General features: G+C 32.9%; 1 protein-coding gene across 1 annotated transcript; it reads left to right on the plus strand.

The window, feature by feature from the left end:
- The first annotated feature begins 10,586 nt into the window (after positions 1-10,586).
- Positions 10,587-19,372, plus strand: LOC111615881 (nuclear fragile X mental retardation-interacting protein 1-like). Its single transcript, XM_023357324.1, has 4 exons — positions 10,587-10,950; positions 18,845-18,937; positions 19,124-19,186; positions 19,259-19,372. Exons 1-4 carry the CDS (start codon positions 10,696-10,698, stop codon positions 19,358-19,360), a joined length of 513 nt encoding a protein of 170 aa, XP_023213092.1. The 5' UTR covers positions 10,587-10,695; the 3' UTR covers positions 19,361-19,372.
- Positions 19,373-19,923: the final 551 nt, after the last annotated feature.

Below are 19,923 nucleotides of genomic sequence, written 5' to 3' on the forward strand. Positions count from 1 at the left end.
TTTATAAACAACTTTAAAGTACATTTATGAGACTTGATTGTATTCGGCTTAATGTTTTTATTATTATTATTTTTTTCTCTTTTTGAACTTTTTTGATTGCTCATTTTGCTGCTGAGGCAGTCACATTGTTATGCATTAAGTCAATCCAGATTTACAGATAATGAAAACTATGTTATAACTTGCACTTTTACAGTTATCAAAACTGGCATATTTTTTAACAAATGTAAGACATATTCTAATTTTAGAGAGATTAAAATATGAAAAATGTGCATCTTAGAATTGAGGAAATACAGTAAAAAATATGTTTTTAAATACAGTAGACCCCCCTATAACGCTTAGATACGTTCCACGTTAATCGAATTTTACGTTGTAGGAATCATTAAATACATGAGCCAATCGCAGCCCGATAGGTGTGAAGTTTACGGACTAAGGCTGTTTGAAAGGTTTTCTTCTATAAAATTAACCGATTCTAGACTAATTCCACTCAACATTTCCAAAACACGTATAATTTTTTGGGAATAATCTGTATAAACTATGCTATAAACAAAAAATTATAGGATTACTTACCGAGTGTGCACCGTTCGACTACGCCGTTGCTCAAGCTTGTTTTCGTCGCGGAACAGCGCACGAAACGGCGGCCGCGATTTCTGATAACGAATTTTTCGCAGAAAAATAACTTGACCTTTGGAGACATCATTAATATAAATAATTTTTATGGCCGTTGAATAAGAAATGTTTCTTTCACAAGAAATGTATAAAATTACAGTACTGTATTAAACTTACGGTATCTAATTTACAAACTAAACAGACGATAGTTAGCCGAAAATCTCCGTAGCGTGGTGCTACCCGGCGAAAAATATATATATATAATTATAATAGAGTTATAATAAATTAAGTTAATATGTAATTATATATACAGTACCTAATTTATATATAATTATATGTACAGTACCTAATTTATATATAATACTGTACAGACGATAGCGAACTCAATTTAGCCGCCAAATCTCTCCGTAGTGTGGCGCACGGTTGGCGGAAAGTAGTTTGGCTGCTCATCCACTATTGGTCCAGATTCTATCAATCTTGTCGCGTCACGAGGCGGTGACAACGTTTTAGGAGTTTCTTTATACGAATTCTGCTACAATTTTTTCGCTACGTTATAGGGGGTCGACTGTATATCATACTACAAGTAAAAGTATATATCAATATTTACATAAATATTTTGAATGTTAATTTTTTTTAAACTGATGCAATGTTTATCAGCAAAATAGCCAAATCTAAGCTGTGGGTTATAATTTGGAGATCCTTGATTCAAACATCATAAAATTACAAAATATCCACATTTGAAATTTATATAAAACTGTATATAAATAGTGACATTCTAAAGATATTTTTGATAATATAAGAATACCAATCTAAGTTTTGTAAACAGTAAATATTTTAAAATATATATTAATTTTAATATGGAATGTAAACCTTGAATAAGACAGTATATGAATTACATATTTTGGAAAATAAAAATTGTGCCAAATTTCATAAACACTATCCTAAGCTGGATGTATGCAATATAAGAACACTTCAAAACCATAATCCAGTTAAAAGAACAAAAACATTCATTAAAAGTTTTTAACATTTAAAAGGCCAATCCTCAGGTTCTACTGGTAGAATAGAAAATTGAATAAGATATATTTTAAAATGTTTGTTGTGTAAGTAATTAGCTAGGAGGTGGAAGTATTCGATCTTTAAAGAAATCATTGCATTGGAGGATCCCTTGTTTGAACCTGATCTGGCCATCTTGATGAATGTTAACATTATGGGAAAGGCAGTGACCTCATAAGACAGAACTACTCTTATATGTTGAGATAATATCCAACTGTCTCAGCATATACAGAAATGTTACAAGGTTTGGACCTTCTTTTGCAACATTTCCATATACAAGCCTCACCAATACATACCTGATGTAGAAAGCATACTGGAAGACCTAGACCAAATGCATAAAGAATTTTATTGGTGGAAAACAGCATTTTGTATTTGCAATACTACAGTTTGAAGGATGTGTGCTTCCAAACACTGGCTATGAAATAATGATATAGTGGCTACTAGAGCTGATAAATCAAAGGATATAGCGTTGATGAACATGCCACATACAGGGAAGCCATTTTGGAGCACATACTGGATACGGAATGCATTACTGCACCACCGAATTTTGCCTGTAAGCTACACTCCAAAGTTCTACATTTTGTTAACACACCTCTTGCTGGAGTGCTTTTGCGGAAGGCCTCAATTTCAAGTCCTTCAAATCCTCACATCTTTGTGTTTGCTAAGATACATAAGGAAGGAACTCAAATGAGACCGGTAGTGGATAAGACAGCATCACCCACCATTTATGTCAAGAGGATTCTCAACCATTTTATCTCTGATCACCTCAAAATCTTCTCGTTTGTTGTTAACAGCCCTGACATGTTACTTCACAGATTACACAATCTTAATATGAGCCATGGGTGTTCTTTACAGTATTGGATTTCATTAATATGTTTCCATCAATCATGATTAAACCATGTTTTTGTGAACTACAAGACTTTCTATTCACAAATATCAAACACCCTCACAAGTACCATTGTCCATCTTGAAGTTGTCCCACTTGATCTATCATTCCTTGGTCTTTACTTTTGAAGGAACTGTTTATCTCCAATCCAAGGGAGTACCGATGGGGAGTCCCATATCAGGGGCTTTATGTGAACTTATAGTTAGACAACTGGAGGAGAATGTGGTACCATCTTTTGAGAACAATATCTTATTGTATTCGAGGTATGTTGGCGATATTTTGATCATTTGGTGTTGTGAACCACCCCTACACAACTTCCTGGACGCCATAATTAACACCCTTATGGTCTACCACTATCTCTGGAGCAAAGTAATGATAAGCAGGTACATTTTTGGATCTCATCATTACTTTAAGTAATGGAGTTCTTACTACAGATGTTTTCCATAAAGCTACTGTGGCTTTATTAAGCCATGTTTCTTATATTTTTTCCCTTCCCTAAATTCTTGTGACCACGTCTTATGGAAAAACCGCACTTCCGGCCTTTGTTCACATAACTACGATGAGATTGGTTAAACCATGTGGTCCGTTCTGTGTTAGACAAAAGGGGCTGACTCGTGATTGGTCGAAGGGGGTGACGGACTAGGTGGATCGAAAGGAGGTCCGAACAGGAAGAGAATCAGATTGGGACGAGACCGGAGTGGAGAAGGACATGTTAGGACAGGCGAGGAAAGAAGGAAGTCATTACGTGAAGAAATCCGAGGTTTTTTTTTTCCTCTCTCTCTTTTGACCAGTCACCCCTTGTATTCAATTCTTTATAATTCTTCTATTCTGTAATTCTCTAAAATTTTGGGCCCGAGGGTTGAATTAATTATTTAAGTTAGATTTAAGCTAGGCTAAGATTCTTTTGTCGGTTGTACGCGGGAGCCACGTGTTGTGTCGCAACGAGGGCTCTTACTTAGTTTTGTACCACTTAGTTATTAATTATCGATAATTGTGTATTTGGAATTTGGAAATTTTGTATTCCTTGGAGTCAGTTAATTATTACCTCGGCTACACTACATACAAACCATGCTTGCATAATCCTCCAAAGTACAAATCGGCTGCATTCAGGACCTTAGTCTGCAGAGCATTCACCCACTGTTCTAACAATAACTTAGACAAAGGGAGCTCCAATGCATTTTCCGCATTGCCAAAGCACTTGGATATTGACACAAACTTATCAACATGTTTATAAAGTATTTTGACGCCCCTACGGTAGCAACAACCAACGAGGACACCAAGTCCTTTTGAGCTATCATATATAACAAGCGATTAAGTGGTATCTTCAAGGAATTGGACAGCAATCTGGCATTCAAATTGCATACAAGATATCTCTAACTGTCTTTTCATTACTTAGGAATGACAAGGACCCACCTGATGAAAAGGCTCTGCCAGGAGTATATGTGAGGCTCTGGACAGGTCCGAACCCTCGCTAAAATTCGCGGAAAATAATGGTTCTAGAGAAAATAATATATTAGTTAGAAATAGCTTTTTATTTTATGAAAACGCGACGCTAGACAATAGAAGACTTTTAAACAATAGAAGAAAGTAAGTCCGTTGACCATTTCCGGTTGGAGATCGAATTAAACTTTGATTTTGACCTCTCCTGCGTTCCCGAAAGGTTTCGAATTGTCATCAGGTGACGATGGGAGACCAATCGTAAAGGGGAATCTGAAAGAAAACATAAAACCCTGGAAATTCGAGGACGCGACGGCTTCTTCTCCCGAAAGTTCCAAGTGACGGACCTGTTGTGTGTGTGTCTCGCACCCATCTTCGTCTCCATCTCCCGACCTCGGATCGACAACTTTCCATCAACGAAAGTCGACCGCATCGTCCCGGAGTCATCGAGACGTGATGAAATGGTTCATTCGCGAACAAGGGACACTACTTCAAAATGGGACTATCTTGGAAAGGAGAGGAAGACCCAGAGGCCGCAGCCGCCGCAGAACTTCCAAGATTGCAGTAATCTTGTAAGCTTCTTTTGTGTTTAATAAACGGTTGTGTTGTTTGTAAACGAAGCATCTATCTCTGACTCAACTGCTTCCACATGTTGTTGATTGTTACCACTCGGCAATCCAAACGGCAAGGGAGACGATGACGATATATATCACATATTATCGTTCGTCTCGAGTTTTTTTTCTCCCCCCTCGGCCCCCACATATACACAGTTCCTTTGTACGACCATAGGTTTGATCGACAATATGAATACATAGGCACTACCTTTAGATCTCTCAAGACAAGACTCAAGGAACACCAGGACTCAATTACTAAAAGAACAGGAGCTATGGCCATGTCCCTGCTATTGATGGTTGTTTCTCAAGATATCACTGTATATCTCAATAATCTCAAGATACCTTAGACGTGATGGTAATGCGTTTTGATGTATTTTGTGTTGATGTGTTTTGAGCTTTATCAAAATGAATGTCTGCATCCCGTTTGATGCAAAGGCATAAGAAGTTCACATACACAATGAACATTTTTAAATATAACTTGTTCGATTTTCTATTCTACCAGTAGAACCTGAGGGTGGCCTTTTAAAGGTTGAAGACAATTGTTTTCTAATGAATGTTCTTGTTCTTTTAACTGGATTATGGTTTTGAAGTGTTCTTATATATGCCAAATTTTTATTCTTTTTATTTTTTATCAATAATTTTTTGTGCATACTATACTATTGTGGTATTAGAATTAGGATTAGAATACCAATAAATCAATAACATAACAAGATTAAAATCTCAACAAGTCAAAATCGTGATAGTCAAAAGCTCTGCTAATCAAAATTTGGTTATGATCAATGCCAACAAAATTGAAAGTGCAATGTTGTCATAATTTTGTTATATTCTATAAAATAAATTTTTTTTAAATATGGGAGAAACTGCTTTTTTAAAATTATTTTTAATTTTTTAAAATTCCTTTAATTAATTAATTAATTAAATTTTTAATTTTTTTTTCAGGATTGAGTCTTATTTAAAATAAGATCTTACAGAAAATGTATCAATATTAAACTTAAAGGTATAATTACCAGTATGTATTTTTTGTTGTAAATCTTTAACTTAGACATAAATGTTTTTGTTTTAATGAATGAGCACAGATGAATTTTCTTTCTTAAATGTTTTAAGCTAAACTTAAAATTATTGCAGTCTAAATACTAATGTGACCAGAGATTCAAGATGCTTTATATTGTCAGATTTGTATATACTGCTTTTGTACTATATTTTTAGCATTAGACTTATATCAACCACTCTGATTTGTTACCAAAAAATTAAGAGTGATTAAATTTTCTTTTATTTCTACAAGGCATAGATATAATTTTAGACACTAACCATCCATTACATAGAAAGCAATGATGATGTAATTTTAGGTAGTGAATTTTGTAATGAATTTAGGCGAGTCATAATGTGGAAATACAAATGCAATAGGTGAAAATAACCATCTTAACAAAGAATGGATTTTCTTGAAATGTTTCCAAGATATTTATTAAAGTTGCACTGTTTACCAGGGAAAAATTCCACTATTGAAAGTTATTTTAATAATGATGTTTCAAGTTGTGAGAAAACTAAGTTGACTAAAACATTATTAATTGTAATGACAGTTAAAATAAATCTTAATTACATGAGTGAAGAATTTTGAAATGTATTAAGTCAAAATGACAAACTTAAAAAGAGAATTTATTCAAATGAAAATATTTATCAAATAAAGATATAATCAGTTAAATCAGTTAGTTTATCATACTGCTTTTACATTTTGAAAATCTGGTTACTTCATAAATATGTGCATGAACAAAAGGCTACCCTATCCCCTTATGAAAAAACCTCTTAATTAACTTTTCATGGTGGTACAAGAACACAATTTAAAAATTCAATAGAAGAGCAGCATAAAACCATTAAATTTATTGGTGGTTGAATTTAATGGTAAAGCCATTTTACAGTAATGCTTCCATAATCTCAGCCAGTGCCTACTCCAGCTTGACAGTATACATGTATATTAGCCATGCTCCAGCTTTAATAGCACACTGTGCAAGGATTTTGGTGCATTCCTTGAATTTGCCAATTAGTGTGTAAATTTTAATACATGAAAATTATACATATTTTTGCCATTAAAAACTGTTGTACAAAAAGGAATAACGATTGTAGTCTAAATATATTAATTTATAGAATGTTTTGCCCCCTGTACACTGTATGACTCTATTGCAGCTATGAAAAAAGCTAAAAAGAAAATGTTTTTCCAACATAAGTTGGCAGTTGTCAAAATAGACTAAACTACAGTAGAGCGTCGTTTATCCGAATCAATTGGGGACGGGTTGTTCGGATAACTTATTTTTCGGATAACCGATTATATAAGAAAAAATATAACCTATCCCGTGTTGAAATTTTTCTCCGTTGCGTGTCGCTTTGCGTTGAATTTTCGTCGATGTTAAGCGTAACGAAAACTTTTTAAAATAATAATCGTGGCTATTGTATCGTTAAAATTTTTTTTTATTTTGTACAAACAAAATAAATATATTGAAAAATAAAAACCAAATAAATATAATTTAGAAGTTGATCTAGTATCAAAAACGTTTGATTCAGCATGAGCCACAGACCACAGAAAAACACCACACAAAAGTGCCAGTGCTGCCAGCTAAAACACGCACCCCAACCAAAAAAATATTGGAGTAGCCAAATATTGCAGCGCCACAGCACTAGCGAAAATTTAAATTTGACGACTGAAATTCTTTCGGATAACCGACGCTCTACTGTACTTTGAAACCATTCATAGGGGCAGCGGCGGCCTTATCCATTGCGAGGCTCTGGGCGGGAGATCTTTGTGAGGCCCTTGTCTTTTGTGCAAAGTATGTGAATTGAAATAATAGGCTCTTATTAATATTAATATATACTGTACTATGAATTAAATTTATTTTATTGTTATAACTAATAGTCAAGGATAAAATAAAAAGTTTTAAATATCAACTTTTTTTACTTGGTTGTTGCGCGAGGCCCCGGGCGATTGCCCTGCTCGCCACCTCCTAAGGCCGCCACTGCATAGGGGAGAAAAAGATACACAATGCCCAGGACTCCAAAAAACAGTTAGCAATTACAACTAATAAAGCTCTCTCTCCCTACAACTGGTACAAAAGTGGTTTAGTCTGATTTGTAGAAGGGATAGTTCTGAGTCAGTACTATTAGGAACCAAATGTTGAGACAGTTTTGGTCAGAACTATTGCACTAATGCATTCTTCATTTTGTACTTTTATGAATAAGGCTTCTCATGGAACAGTGAACACTCTATAACGAAAATCTTTCATGAGTTTTTAGAATAATCAAATTAGAGTATTTTAAATTTTTATTAGAGTTTGTAAATTTGTTTGTTTTATTAATAACTAGCAGATACACCCGGCATTGCCTGGCCAAAAAGTAAGAAGGATAAACATTAAAATGAAAATCATATTAAAGATTTGGTTATTTTAGCCTACTGTTGTTGTTTATCAGGAAATGTCAAGGAGATCAAATGAGAAAGAGTGGGATGTCCAGATTTCATGGAACTTATATTTTCCTCAGAGTCCCAGAGAATAATTATGAAAAATATGGTGTAGATCAGGCAAATTGTTTACGGGTAAATAAGGGAGAATGAAATTGGGATGTCCAGGTTTCGTATTAGTCTAAATTTTCCTCAGGCTTCGAGTTAAGCAAGAATATTTTGAAGTTTATCGGCCAAAAAGCTAAGAACAGAGAATGACAAACTGACGTCCACAGAGGGAGGCAAATGGGGCACTTGCCCATTTCTTGGATTGAATAAAAAATTTCACAAATTATAATTGTAAAAATGATTGAGATATGTAACCTTATACCCCGTTCGCACCGAGCATTTCGATCTAGATTGTGGCTAAGGTCGGAGAGAGTTCCGTGGTGCGAACGCTCTCGACCGTTTCAATCTCGACTGAAACGAGGCTAAATCGCGATCGACTGGAGAGAGTTCTTGAAACTAGATCCAGTCATAAGAGAGATCCCACAATTCCACGCGCGCGAGAAAATACAAGATGGCTGCGGAACACGTGTCGGGCTATCGACAGAGAAATAAAAAAGACATCTGGAGAGACGATGACATCTGTCTATTATTAAATATATGGCAAGAAAAAGTATTTATTTCTAACCAAAACTTCCATTTTGTTTGTTGGTGTTCGTGACGTATCGCGTAGTTATGTCAGTTTTATCATCGCGTGTAATAGCCGGGTTCTTCTCAAGCGAGTTACCTGTGCGAACAGCACGACGTTCGATTGGCCACAGTCACAATCCAGATTGTAGGTAAATCGAGATCGAAGTGAGTCGTGGATTGTGTGCGAACGGGGTATTACACCATTGATTCTGGGACACTTTGTCTTTTTGTATTGACGCAATACTGTACTCCATAATCTAATTGTGAGAAAAAATTCAAAAAATGAAATATGTGGCTCTAGTTCGTCCAAAGCTGTCGCCACTAAATAAATAAATTATTTATGTCATTATTTGTCTCTAAGTTGTTTCCCCAGGAAAATTTTCTGCAGACACCATTGGACAAAAACATTCTATTATGCATGAAGCCCTCAGAGACATAGTGTTAGCACTTTACGTCATCGAGGGCTTCATATATAAACTGATGAAGGACTGTCTACTCCAACAGACTTAAGCAATTTCGACAGAACACAACAGTTGAAACAGTAGCTTAATTGTTCTGACAGAACTATCCGCACTCGGATCAGTTCCAGCAATTCCAGACTAGGAATTACAATGACAATTTTCCTACTTAATAGAGAGGTTGCGGCCGACGTTTTCATCGCGAAAACGTGTACGTCGAACGTTCAGCGCCGCTTTCCTGTAAGCCTAGAAGTTTGACAATGGTGTTTGGAATGTTGGGCATGATTCCACTGACTATCCAAACACCATTGTCAAACTTATAGGCGTACAGGAAAGCAGCGCTGAACGTTCGACGTACACGTTTTCGCGATGAAAACGTCGGCCGCAACCTCTTTAATGATGAATACGTTTCAGTTTCATACATCGTTTTACAGATCCTGAACATTCATTACATCAAAAGAGAATCAAAAACTAGAGAATTCTGAATTCAGAGCTACAATTTCACCCAAGTAACAGATGTAATAATTTTATTTTAAAAAACATATTTTTTAATGCATTTTATATACGCGTAATATTTCATACTACGAATTATAAATTACTTTCTAATTAATACAATTTGCTAGAATTCTATTATACATTTGTATTTATGTAACAAAATTTTATTTTTGTATGATTGAAGGTTTAGTTTTATTCCTATACGGCAACGCGACATGGGCGATCTGCCGAGGGGATGCCTTCCGGGAGATCTTTTATGGGAAACTGATCTTTATTTAGGTGTTACTAATGTAAAGAAAACCCGGAAAACACGTGGCCAGACCGTCGGCGAGGCGCGGATTCATGAATAACCACCAGTGTTCATTTTTATTCACTTGATCACTGCCGATTGAAGGTATATTCACAAGTGGCCCCTCACTTCTGGTCAGTTCATTGTAAGTGTAACTGAACTTATAATAATTCTATAAGGCGACTGCCGGAGCTGCCAAGATGGCAACCTATAGCTATGATGATCGAATCCAGACGGGTTGAAAAATCCCCAGGAATTTTTCGGGTGTGTCCGTCCTGATATGTCGGACTCCGTTCTTCACCACCTGGTCGCCCCGTTGTCGGCCTGGCCGAACCCATAATGGGCCTGTTAAAAGAGGCCCTTTTAGTGCCCATTGGGCGAAAAGAGTTTAAAAAAAAATACCGGTAATAATAACAAAAATATATTAATATTGTATATCGTATAATTAATTAAACAACATATTTTCAAATACGATTAAAACATTTTTCACCAAAACTTAATTTAAAATTAATGTTTGAAATGGAAAACTATTATTATCAAAAATACTGTATTTATTTTACTAAATGATTTTTCACATATTTTCGAAAAAGAAAAAAAAAATTTCTTTCCGGGATTCTTGACAACTGGCAACAATGCAGCAGCATAGAATAAAAATGGAGTCTGTTTTACGAATGTAGACACGTGCTTTTATTTTTACGTGGGAGAAGACACAGCAGAAACAATAATTAAAGAAAGGCGAAATGTACTCCTTGCCGACTTTTGCCACCGAATGTGGCGGAAATAGTTTAAAATCACTGCCATTACCTTCTGTTTTTACTAGTTATTCGAATAATGAGAATGGAGTTTATGACAGTTCCCCATTTTTCACTCTGGGAAGTGGATTTACTACTAATAATAATAATAGTAATAGTTTGTGTATTAAGAAAAGTTATCCTCAACCTAAATATAAACCGCGGAACAATTCTGGATATATACGATTTTACGGAAAAGGAAATGTAAGTTTGTAGTTTGTAACGAATTAACTAAAATAATTTATTAATTTACTTCATCTGTAGGGAACATACTGTTCGAATAACGGGGTTAGACTGAAGCAAAAGGTATCCAGCTAAAAAAAGGTCTTAAACTTAATATTAACGAATAAATATAGATATATCTAGATGTAATTTGACACGCTGAATCGATTGGCATTAAAAAAAATTACTTACGATCAACCGTTTAAAAGTTACGAACGATTTTTTATTTTCGGCTATTTGCATCGTTTAAGAACAACTTTATTAAGAAACACGCAAGCACTCGTCGATATTAACAAAACGAATTACTTTAATTCACCATAATACATTCCACCTACGAGAGAAAGCGACATTAAAAATGCTAAAATGGTGTCGTTAGCCAGCGAACACGCGTAACCACGACAAGAGTGTAGGGACAACTGACGCAGGGAAATTTTCCCTCGCCGGTGGGGAACATGTCGAGCGTGACGTCACTTCCACAATTCCCTACACACACGTGTGCAGTAACAGAAATAGTTGACACGATAATATAATTATTATATATTATTTAAAACAAAAGTAAAAATTTACTAACAAATTTAGTTTTCCCCATGTTACTTTGTTACAACATTAATGTCTTCCCCAGATATCTGCTGTTCTGTACTCTACCATCAGAACTGAAGTAAAAGGTATCCAGTTATAATTGCATTTTATATGCATTCTTTTCTCACTGTTTCACATGTAGGGATTTAAATAGTATACATCTAGTACACATTTGTCATTAAAGCCTTCCGTTGCCTCTTTTATATCACTTATACACCTATGAATGCTCTTACCCTAGATGCTGGCCTCTCTTATATGCAAGTTGAATTTTTATAGCAAATTATAATGGAAATGCAACTGGTACTTTTTTATAATTGTTACTTTTTATTTAGGTCTATCCATAATAAGAAAGTTGATAATCAAAATATACATGAAATGTACTGTACTGTACATTTTAATGGTGACCAACAAGTCGATCATAGAAAATAAGGTTCATCAAACATGCAAAAAACACTCTTAATTTTAATATAAATATTAAATGCATATTTTTCACAGAGAATTATTTGAACTATTAGCTATTACCTAAGGGTTGGAACCTCTGTATAAGATAAATATGGAAACTAATCCACACAAAGAACTGCTCTTTGTGTGGATGGTTGTTAGTAGATTATATTATTTTAGTATTATTTTTATTCGTGCGATGTCAAGAAGTGAAATTATTTTTATGATAAAAATATTTGTTTAATTTATGTTTTAGTGTATTTAACAAACAGGAACAATCTGAAACATTACTTACTTTGCAATAAATAAATACAATTATGTTTGGCAGCATAATTTTATTAAAGCAGATTATTAAGCGATTAGAGATGAACAGAGATGTGAAATAGATAATTACAGTTTTTAACAGACGACACTCAATCATACCCTACTATAAAGCTTGGTACTCGCATGCGGCAATGGACGATGGAAACTGTTGACGGAATGGCAGAATGACATCACTTTTGCTATCAAAGCGGATGGAATACGAAGTTGAAAATTTTCAACTTTTGCTGTCGTGGAAAGCAAAACGGCAAAAATTAGACTAATAGAAGGCCGTTTAGCAACGTCGTCATAAAGATTACGTGGGATGATAGCATTTGAACTATGGCGGTTGGCAAGCTAAAAAGCTTTATTTGTACACTAATACACTAATATATTTATACACTATATTACTATCCGATTTAAATATTAATGTCAAATAGACTTACTTACTGCATAAAGTATTGGGAATGGCGCAATTGTAATTCGGTGACGAAAGCATTTGATATTCCTAACTTTTAAAAAACTAACACACGTAAACTGGAACTATATACTACACACAACAAGTAACACCTCAATACTAGAGTACGGGACCATAAATATGATGTGTCGAGGCAGAGGTATAGTACGGCTCTAGCCCAGTATGCTACCGAACCCGGGGTTTCCCCATGTTGGGATGAGGCTACTCTTGTGCATAGGGCCTTTGACCGACATGACTTACGCTCGTTGGAGGCTATTGAGATTTATATAGAAACCATGAAGGGAAACTGCATCAACACCGATTATATTCCGATTCCACAATCGTGGAAATATTATTTACAGTGCCACAAAGCACAACAATAATCGGAAGTGTAATTATTTTTAATCGTTCTGCTTTGTATAAGAAAACAAAGCGTTTACATTGCGCTTATTTTCACAACTCTATAATAATAATTGATGTATAGCATTATTTTAAAACAAATTATTTACATCGCGCTAATTTTTCACAACTCTGCAATAATAATTTATGTATAGCGTTATTTTAATGTAATTACAGTAGAGCGTCAATTTTCCGAAAGTCAATCATCCGAAACGTCAATCATCCGAAAGAATTCCAGTCGACAAATTTAAATTTTCGCCAGTGCTGTGGCGCTTCAATCTTTGGCTATATCTTGGGCTACTCAAATATTTTACGTTTTTGATACTAAATTAACATCTGAAGTATAATTTTTTATTGTTTTTATATTTTTCAATATATTTATTTTGTTTGTACAAAATAATAAATAATTTTTAACGATACAATAGTCTTTGTTAGTCTTAACATCGACGAAAATTCAACGCAAAGCGACACGCAATGGAGAAAAATTTCAACATCAAATACGTTATGTACGAAAACTATTTTTTCATAAATAAATCAGTTATCCGAAATATCAGTTATATGAACAACCCCATTCCCCAATTGATTCGGAAAATCGACGCTCTACTGTATTTTTATCTTGTAAACGTAATGATTTTTTATATCGTACGCATCGTTTAATATTTAAAAGTTTGGAACACAGCTTTATTCGATGATTAGAATCCTTCAAAAGATAGAACTGTTTCTTTGTTTCATCCTGAGGAGGGCCTCTAAATGACGGCCGAAAACGTTAGATAATTAAAATCTTTTGAGTGCTGGAATTAGTATTGAGGTGTTACTTGTTGTGTATTCCTAACTTTTGATGATTTAGAATATTTTTCCTATCCAAATTATTCATTTTTAAGGTTTTTTATTTGCAACAAGATCAAAGGCAAACTTAAAGTTTAATTGATATAATGAAGCATTTCCAGTAGATGCCATTTTCAACTACTAGCAGGGAGAGTACCTACTGTAGTAGCTTGTTTATACTTATGGCTGGCAGATGGTGTGTTTCAATTGTAGGGTAATATACACGTGAGTACACACGACACAGAAAGACGACGGAACGGCAGCTGTTTCCGTTGTCCATTTCTGCATGTGAGTACCAGGCTTAAGTTGACCAGACCTGGTATATTGTACAGTTCACATATTTCATTTTCTATTAAGCTTTGTAAATAAATACTTTAAGTATGATTTCTACTGTAGTTTATGGTATTTATAAATTTTACATTGTTTGTCTATGTTTTCATCAACCCTCATGTAATTGAGGCGGCTACTATTTAAGAGCATTTATTATTTTGAGCTGTAATGGAGAGATGTGGTTAATATTGAGTATGCCTATTATTTATATAAAACCAGTATACAGTAGGGAAAGCTTGCTCCAGTTATATCCCATAAGAAAAATTAAGTATAAATTGTAAGATACATTAAATAAACAATAATTGTTTTTAGCTGGATACCTTTTGCTTCATTCTAACCAAGAATTTTCCTAAAGTCCTCAATGGAAATAGTTAATCAGTTAAGATGATTATGATGGCCGCCATAACTATAGCTGATAAGAATGGCATTTGCTAGTTTCATCATTTTTATTTCAGTCTCTGCTGCATTCTGTGTGGCTATGCATATTGCATTTCTTTGCTTGCAGTGTCATTTACCCCAAAGTAGACAATTTTGTAACTGAAATTTTTCTTTGAAAAATCCTTTTCCACATCCTTTGAATAGCATGTACACAAATTTGGGTGCCAATCAGTTTATTGGTTGGAACTACAGAGTCCTCTGAACAGGACAACTTTACCTATGATTATCCTATATATAACGATATTATTAAAAATTATCATCAGTTTCCATTGTTGTTTATTTTACTAAATTATCAATTCAGTAACTATAGAGATAGTTACTGAATTGATAATTTAGTAAAATAAACAACAATGGAAACTGATGATAATTTTTAATATGCATTTAAAGTTTAAATAAATGCAATAAATAAAAATACTGTGATAAAATGAATAAAAACAGACGACTTACGTGAACGATGCACTGAATGGGGTACACAACTTTTTGTTATTTTATTAAACATAGAGATATGTAACCTTACGCCCTTGACCATGGGACACTTTGTCTGTCTTTTTGTATTGTTATGATACTGTATTCTAGTATCTAAATGTGAATAAACCCAAACAGATTAAATAATTACATAAATATTTATTGATGTAATTGTTTGTCTCCAAGCTTCCCTTCTGGAAAATTTTCTGTGGATGCCCATGGTAGAAATGTGATTGATAAATATTTTTTTGTTTTTGTTTTTTTGGAAATGATGTTTATTTGTTTAGATTATGATGTTTGATAATTTAGATTATAAAAAGCTAAATAATTTCTTAATCAAGATGCTTTTGACAGTGAATAATTTGGTTTTGTTTAATAAAATTATTGGTGGAGGCCAGCCACCCTGAAACTTACATATATATATAAAGTTCAAAATTGACAATTTTCAAAAAAAAAAAAAAAAGGAAAAATGCTTATACAATGGAACCTGGTTAACTCGAATCAGTTGGAAAAAAATTTGGACTTCAAGTTAAAAAGTTTTGAGGAATTCAAGTTAACCAGTTTAATTTAACATGGTGTTCTAGATGATTGGGGAAATAAAATGACTTTGAGTAAATGCAACTTAGAATTATCCAGGTTCAATTTAACCAGGTTCCATTGTACTTTTTAATTTTTAATTACATAATTATAACTTAATTTCTAAACTTAGTTATTTCTTTTTACCTCTATGCCCTTATGTTTTACTTTTTTTGTTTTTATATTGTCTATAATAAGTCCTGTTTATAAACAAGGTCCAAGTTAACTTAATTATTCTATGCACAGAAAGCTAGAACTTCTGTAAATAAGTAATATAAAACCTTCAACACTTTTTTTAGCAATTTTCTTTAATCAAACTAACATTTAATCATTTTCGGGTATATTTAATCGCCTTCTTCAGCTTTGACAATATTTGGAACGTCAGATATTTGAAAATTTGTTTTTGTTCTGATGACATCATGGTTTTTACAAAAAAGTTTTTTCTTTTCTTTTAACAAATTTCTTTTAAATTACAATCATTAAATATACATGGAAATAGAAAAAACTTTAAACACAATTAATTAATAAATGTAAATGGATAACAAATTAGTTATATGTTAATTTATTTTTGTTCCTATGACGTCAATGTTTTTACAAAATTATTAAAACACAATTAATTAATAAATATGTAAATGGATAATGAATATAGAGAATGACTATTGCTGATAGGATTAAAATATTTATTTATAAATCCATAGGATTGTGATATAACCTGGGAAATGGTTGTATAGCTACAAAAGTATACCATAAGCCTAACCTACAATCTTTCTTTATTCCCTCAACATCCATATACTGTAGAACCTCCATTATCCGGATTGCTCAAAATAAACAAAAATTTTACGAATTTGCTGATTTGCACTTGGCGAATTATGACACTGTTTATGTACGTGATGGAATGCATAACTTTTTTTGTTTCAACAACGTCTTACCCGGCACAGTGGTCGTAAACTCTTAAATATATTTTACGTAGTAATAAAAATATAACTTGACATACATATTTATAAATAATTTATATTCAAATTACATCATTTCTATGATCAAGGGCGGCATAAGGCATGGACGATGTGGGCCACTGCCTATGCGTCACGGGCCTCGCGCTTTGAAGGTTTATGCATTACTTAAAAGCCGCGAACGCGACGAAAAAATTTCACTCGTCATAAAACGATAAATAGTTTGTCAAATTTTTATTCATAAAAATGCAGTTTCAACTGCTTTTTATTTTATAAAATCCGTCTTTTTGCGCCACCAGAGGGCCTTTTAAACAATAGGTAGTCTGTTAGCGTTAGTCAGTAGTAGTCCAAATTCAATACGAACGTTTCTTTCTTGAAAATTTGATTACGATTTAAATACTGTATTTACTTTTAATATTANTACATGGAAATAGAAAAAATTTTAAACACAATTAATTAATATATGTAAATAGATAACAAATTAGAGTTATACATTAATTTGTTTTTGTTCCTATGACGTCAATGTTTTTACAAAATTATTAAAGCACAATTAATTCATAAATATGTAAATGGATAACGAATTACAGAGAATTACAGACTATTGCCGATAGGATTAAAATATTTATAAATTCATAGGATTGCGATATAACCTGGGAAATGGTTGTACAGCTATAAAAGTATATCATAAGCCTAACCTACAATCTTTCTTTATCCCCTCAACATCCAACAACTTGTATATTTATAAAATAGCAGCGTACAGGGCTCTGATCTGAATAACTTTTACCCATTCCTCTAACATCAAGGACACATTACAAGAAATACAACGCATAAAACACATTGCCATAGCCCACGGTTACAGCAGTAAGTTAATAGAAAGGTTAGCTAGCAAAATACAAGGCAACAGAAACCATAAATTCCAGATCTCTAGAACAGCAAAGAAAATGCATAGTAGTTGATTTTGACCCTAGAATGAGCCAAACCTATAAAATCATAGCCAAGAAGGTCAAAGCAAATTTATCCTACAAACATAACCCTTCAATATATAAACTTCTTGCCAATACAAAAGATAAATGCAGTGAAGTCAGAAAACCTGGAATATACTCGGTACCGCTGGACGACAACAGATATAAGAGGAGCAAAAAGTTAACATACAGAAGCTCAACCAACAGATCATTAGCAAAAAGGATAGCGGAGCAAAAGTATGATATGCAGAATAAGAAGTTTAGCACCACCCTAGCCCAATATGCAAGTGAGCCAGGTATAACAGCTAAATGGGAAGAAGCTAAGATTATAATACCAATACTCAATAACAGCAAGCTAAGAACAATAGAAACACTGGAAATCTTTGCAAAATCCCTCAAAGAAAATTGCATTAACAGCAGAGTTAAAGACTTGCTATCTATGGCCTGGCAATCACTCATTAAAAACCCCCTAAAGGAAGTGGGCTAACCCATCTATCTCACGTGATATATGACATCGCAATCCTACAAATTTATAAATATTTTAATCCTATTAGCAATAGTCATTCTCTGTAATTCGTTATCCATTTACATATTTATTAATTAATTGTGTTTTAATAATTTTGTAAAAACATTGACGCCATAGGAACAAAAACAAATTAGTGTATAACTCTGATTTGTTATCTATTTACATATATTAATTAATTGTGTTTAAAGTTTTTTCTATTTCCATGTATATTTAATGATTGTAATTTAAAAGAAATTTGTTAAAAGAAAAGAAAAAACTTTTTTGTAAAAACCATGATGTCATCATAACGAAAACAAATTTTCAAATGTCTGACATTCTAAATATTCTCTCAGCGAGTAATAAGGTGTTAGTTACGTATTTATTTTCTGCTGGGTACGATTGTGGCTTATGTTCCAAATATTGTTGAACCCGAGGAAGGCCATTAAATATAGCTGAAAACGTTAGTTTAATTAAAGAAAATTGCTAGAAAAAAGTGTTGAAGGTTTTATATTACTTATTAACTTAATTACATTAATAATTATTTATTTGATTTTCATGAAACTTCAAATTACTAAAACATTTATCTGTGAATGTTTGTTTCAAAATTTCAGTCCTCTCATGACAGAAACATTGAATATTTTTGTTACAGAACATTGGAAGTAAACAGTTTTGTTGTGATCCTTGTGGGAGAGCATATTCAGAACAATGGCAATTAAATCAACATTTAGCAAAACATGTGAAGGTAAGTTGTAAATAATATGCATTAAAACAGATATCAGTTTAAAATAATCAGAAATATTTTTTGATTGATTCTTTTATATATTAATTATGAAAGCATTTAAATAATAAAGAGTTGATGTATTAGATTGCATTTTATATTTTAAGATAAATTTGTTCCAAATATTTTTCATTATTTAATTGTTTTTAGTGTGATTTTGATGGTTGTTTCTTTCAAGCTCATTCAAAGTTGGTAGAATTACATAAAAAATTGGTAAGAATGTTTTAAGGGTTAAATTACAATTTTTATTTCATAAATTTCAATTTTACTATTTTTTTATTGTAGCAACATTATACTGGACTTGCACATTATTTTATGAAATTAGATACTCCTGAAGATATTAAAAGATGGAGGGAAACAAGAAGAAAGTATGTTTTGAATATTTAATGAAATTCATTTTATATTAAATTCTTGTTTTATGAATAATTAATTTTAATGAATTTCCTGAATTGAAACATTTGAAAAAATAATTATTCTATTTTTGTGAGTATANAGAAGAAATAAAACTCATATTTAATCACTGAGCCTTCTACTGCCCCCTGAAAGCCTCCAGTGCCCAAAAGGGGGCATTATTGCCCACTTTGAGAAAGGATGATCTAAACTGATAACACTGTAAAGTGAGACTACAATTAGAGGAAAATATCTAATTTCATTAACTCTAACTTTAAAAGGATGTGTTAAAACAATTTAAAAGTGTAATTATGTCTGTAAAGACATAATTACACTTTTAAATTGTAAATTGATAAATAAATAATTTGGTATTGTTTGTCTGCTACCAACTTCAACAATGGATAGTATAACACCAGCAATTTAAACTATTGTATTGTGAACAAATAATGATTAAACTGATATATTTAAAGTACTGGTTAAGTCTAGTAATGATAACCTAAAACAATTTCATATTATTAACTGCACATTGAATATGCTAGCATGAAAAGAAAATATAAAAA

This window comes from Centruroides sculpturatus, unplaced genomic scaffold (genome assembly GCF_000671375.1).
Source record: "Centruroides sculpturatus isolate CEXI.00-Female unplaced genomic scaffold, Cexi_2.0 scaffold2726, whole genome shotgun sequence".
In the NCBI taxonomy this organism is placed as follows: Eukaryota; Metazoa; Arthropoda; class Arachnida; order Scorpiones; family Buthidae; genus Centruroides; species Centruroides sculpturatus.

Bases quoted from the DNA above. Each gene is read 5' to 3' on its own strand.
- LOC111615881 (XM_023357324.1), top strand. From the start codon at position 10,696: ATGTACTCCTTGCCGACTTTTGCCACCGAATGTGGCGGAAATAGTTTA. The intron at 18,938-19,123 runs GTAAGTTGTAAA...AATTGTTTTTAG, and splicing joins ATTTAGCAAAACATGTGAAG to TGTGATTTTGATGGTTGTTT. The intron at 19,187-19,258 runs GTAAGAATGTTT...TTTTTATTGTAG, and splicing joins TAGAATTACATAAAAAATTG to CAACATTATACTGGACTTGC.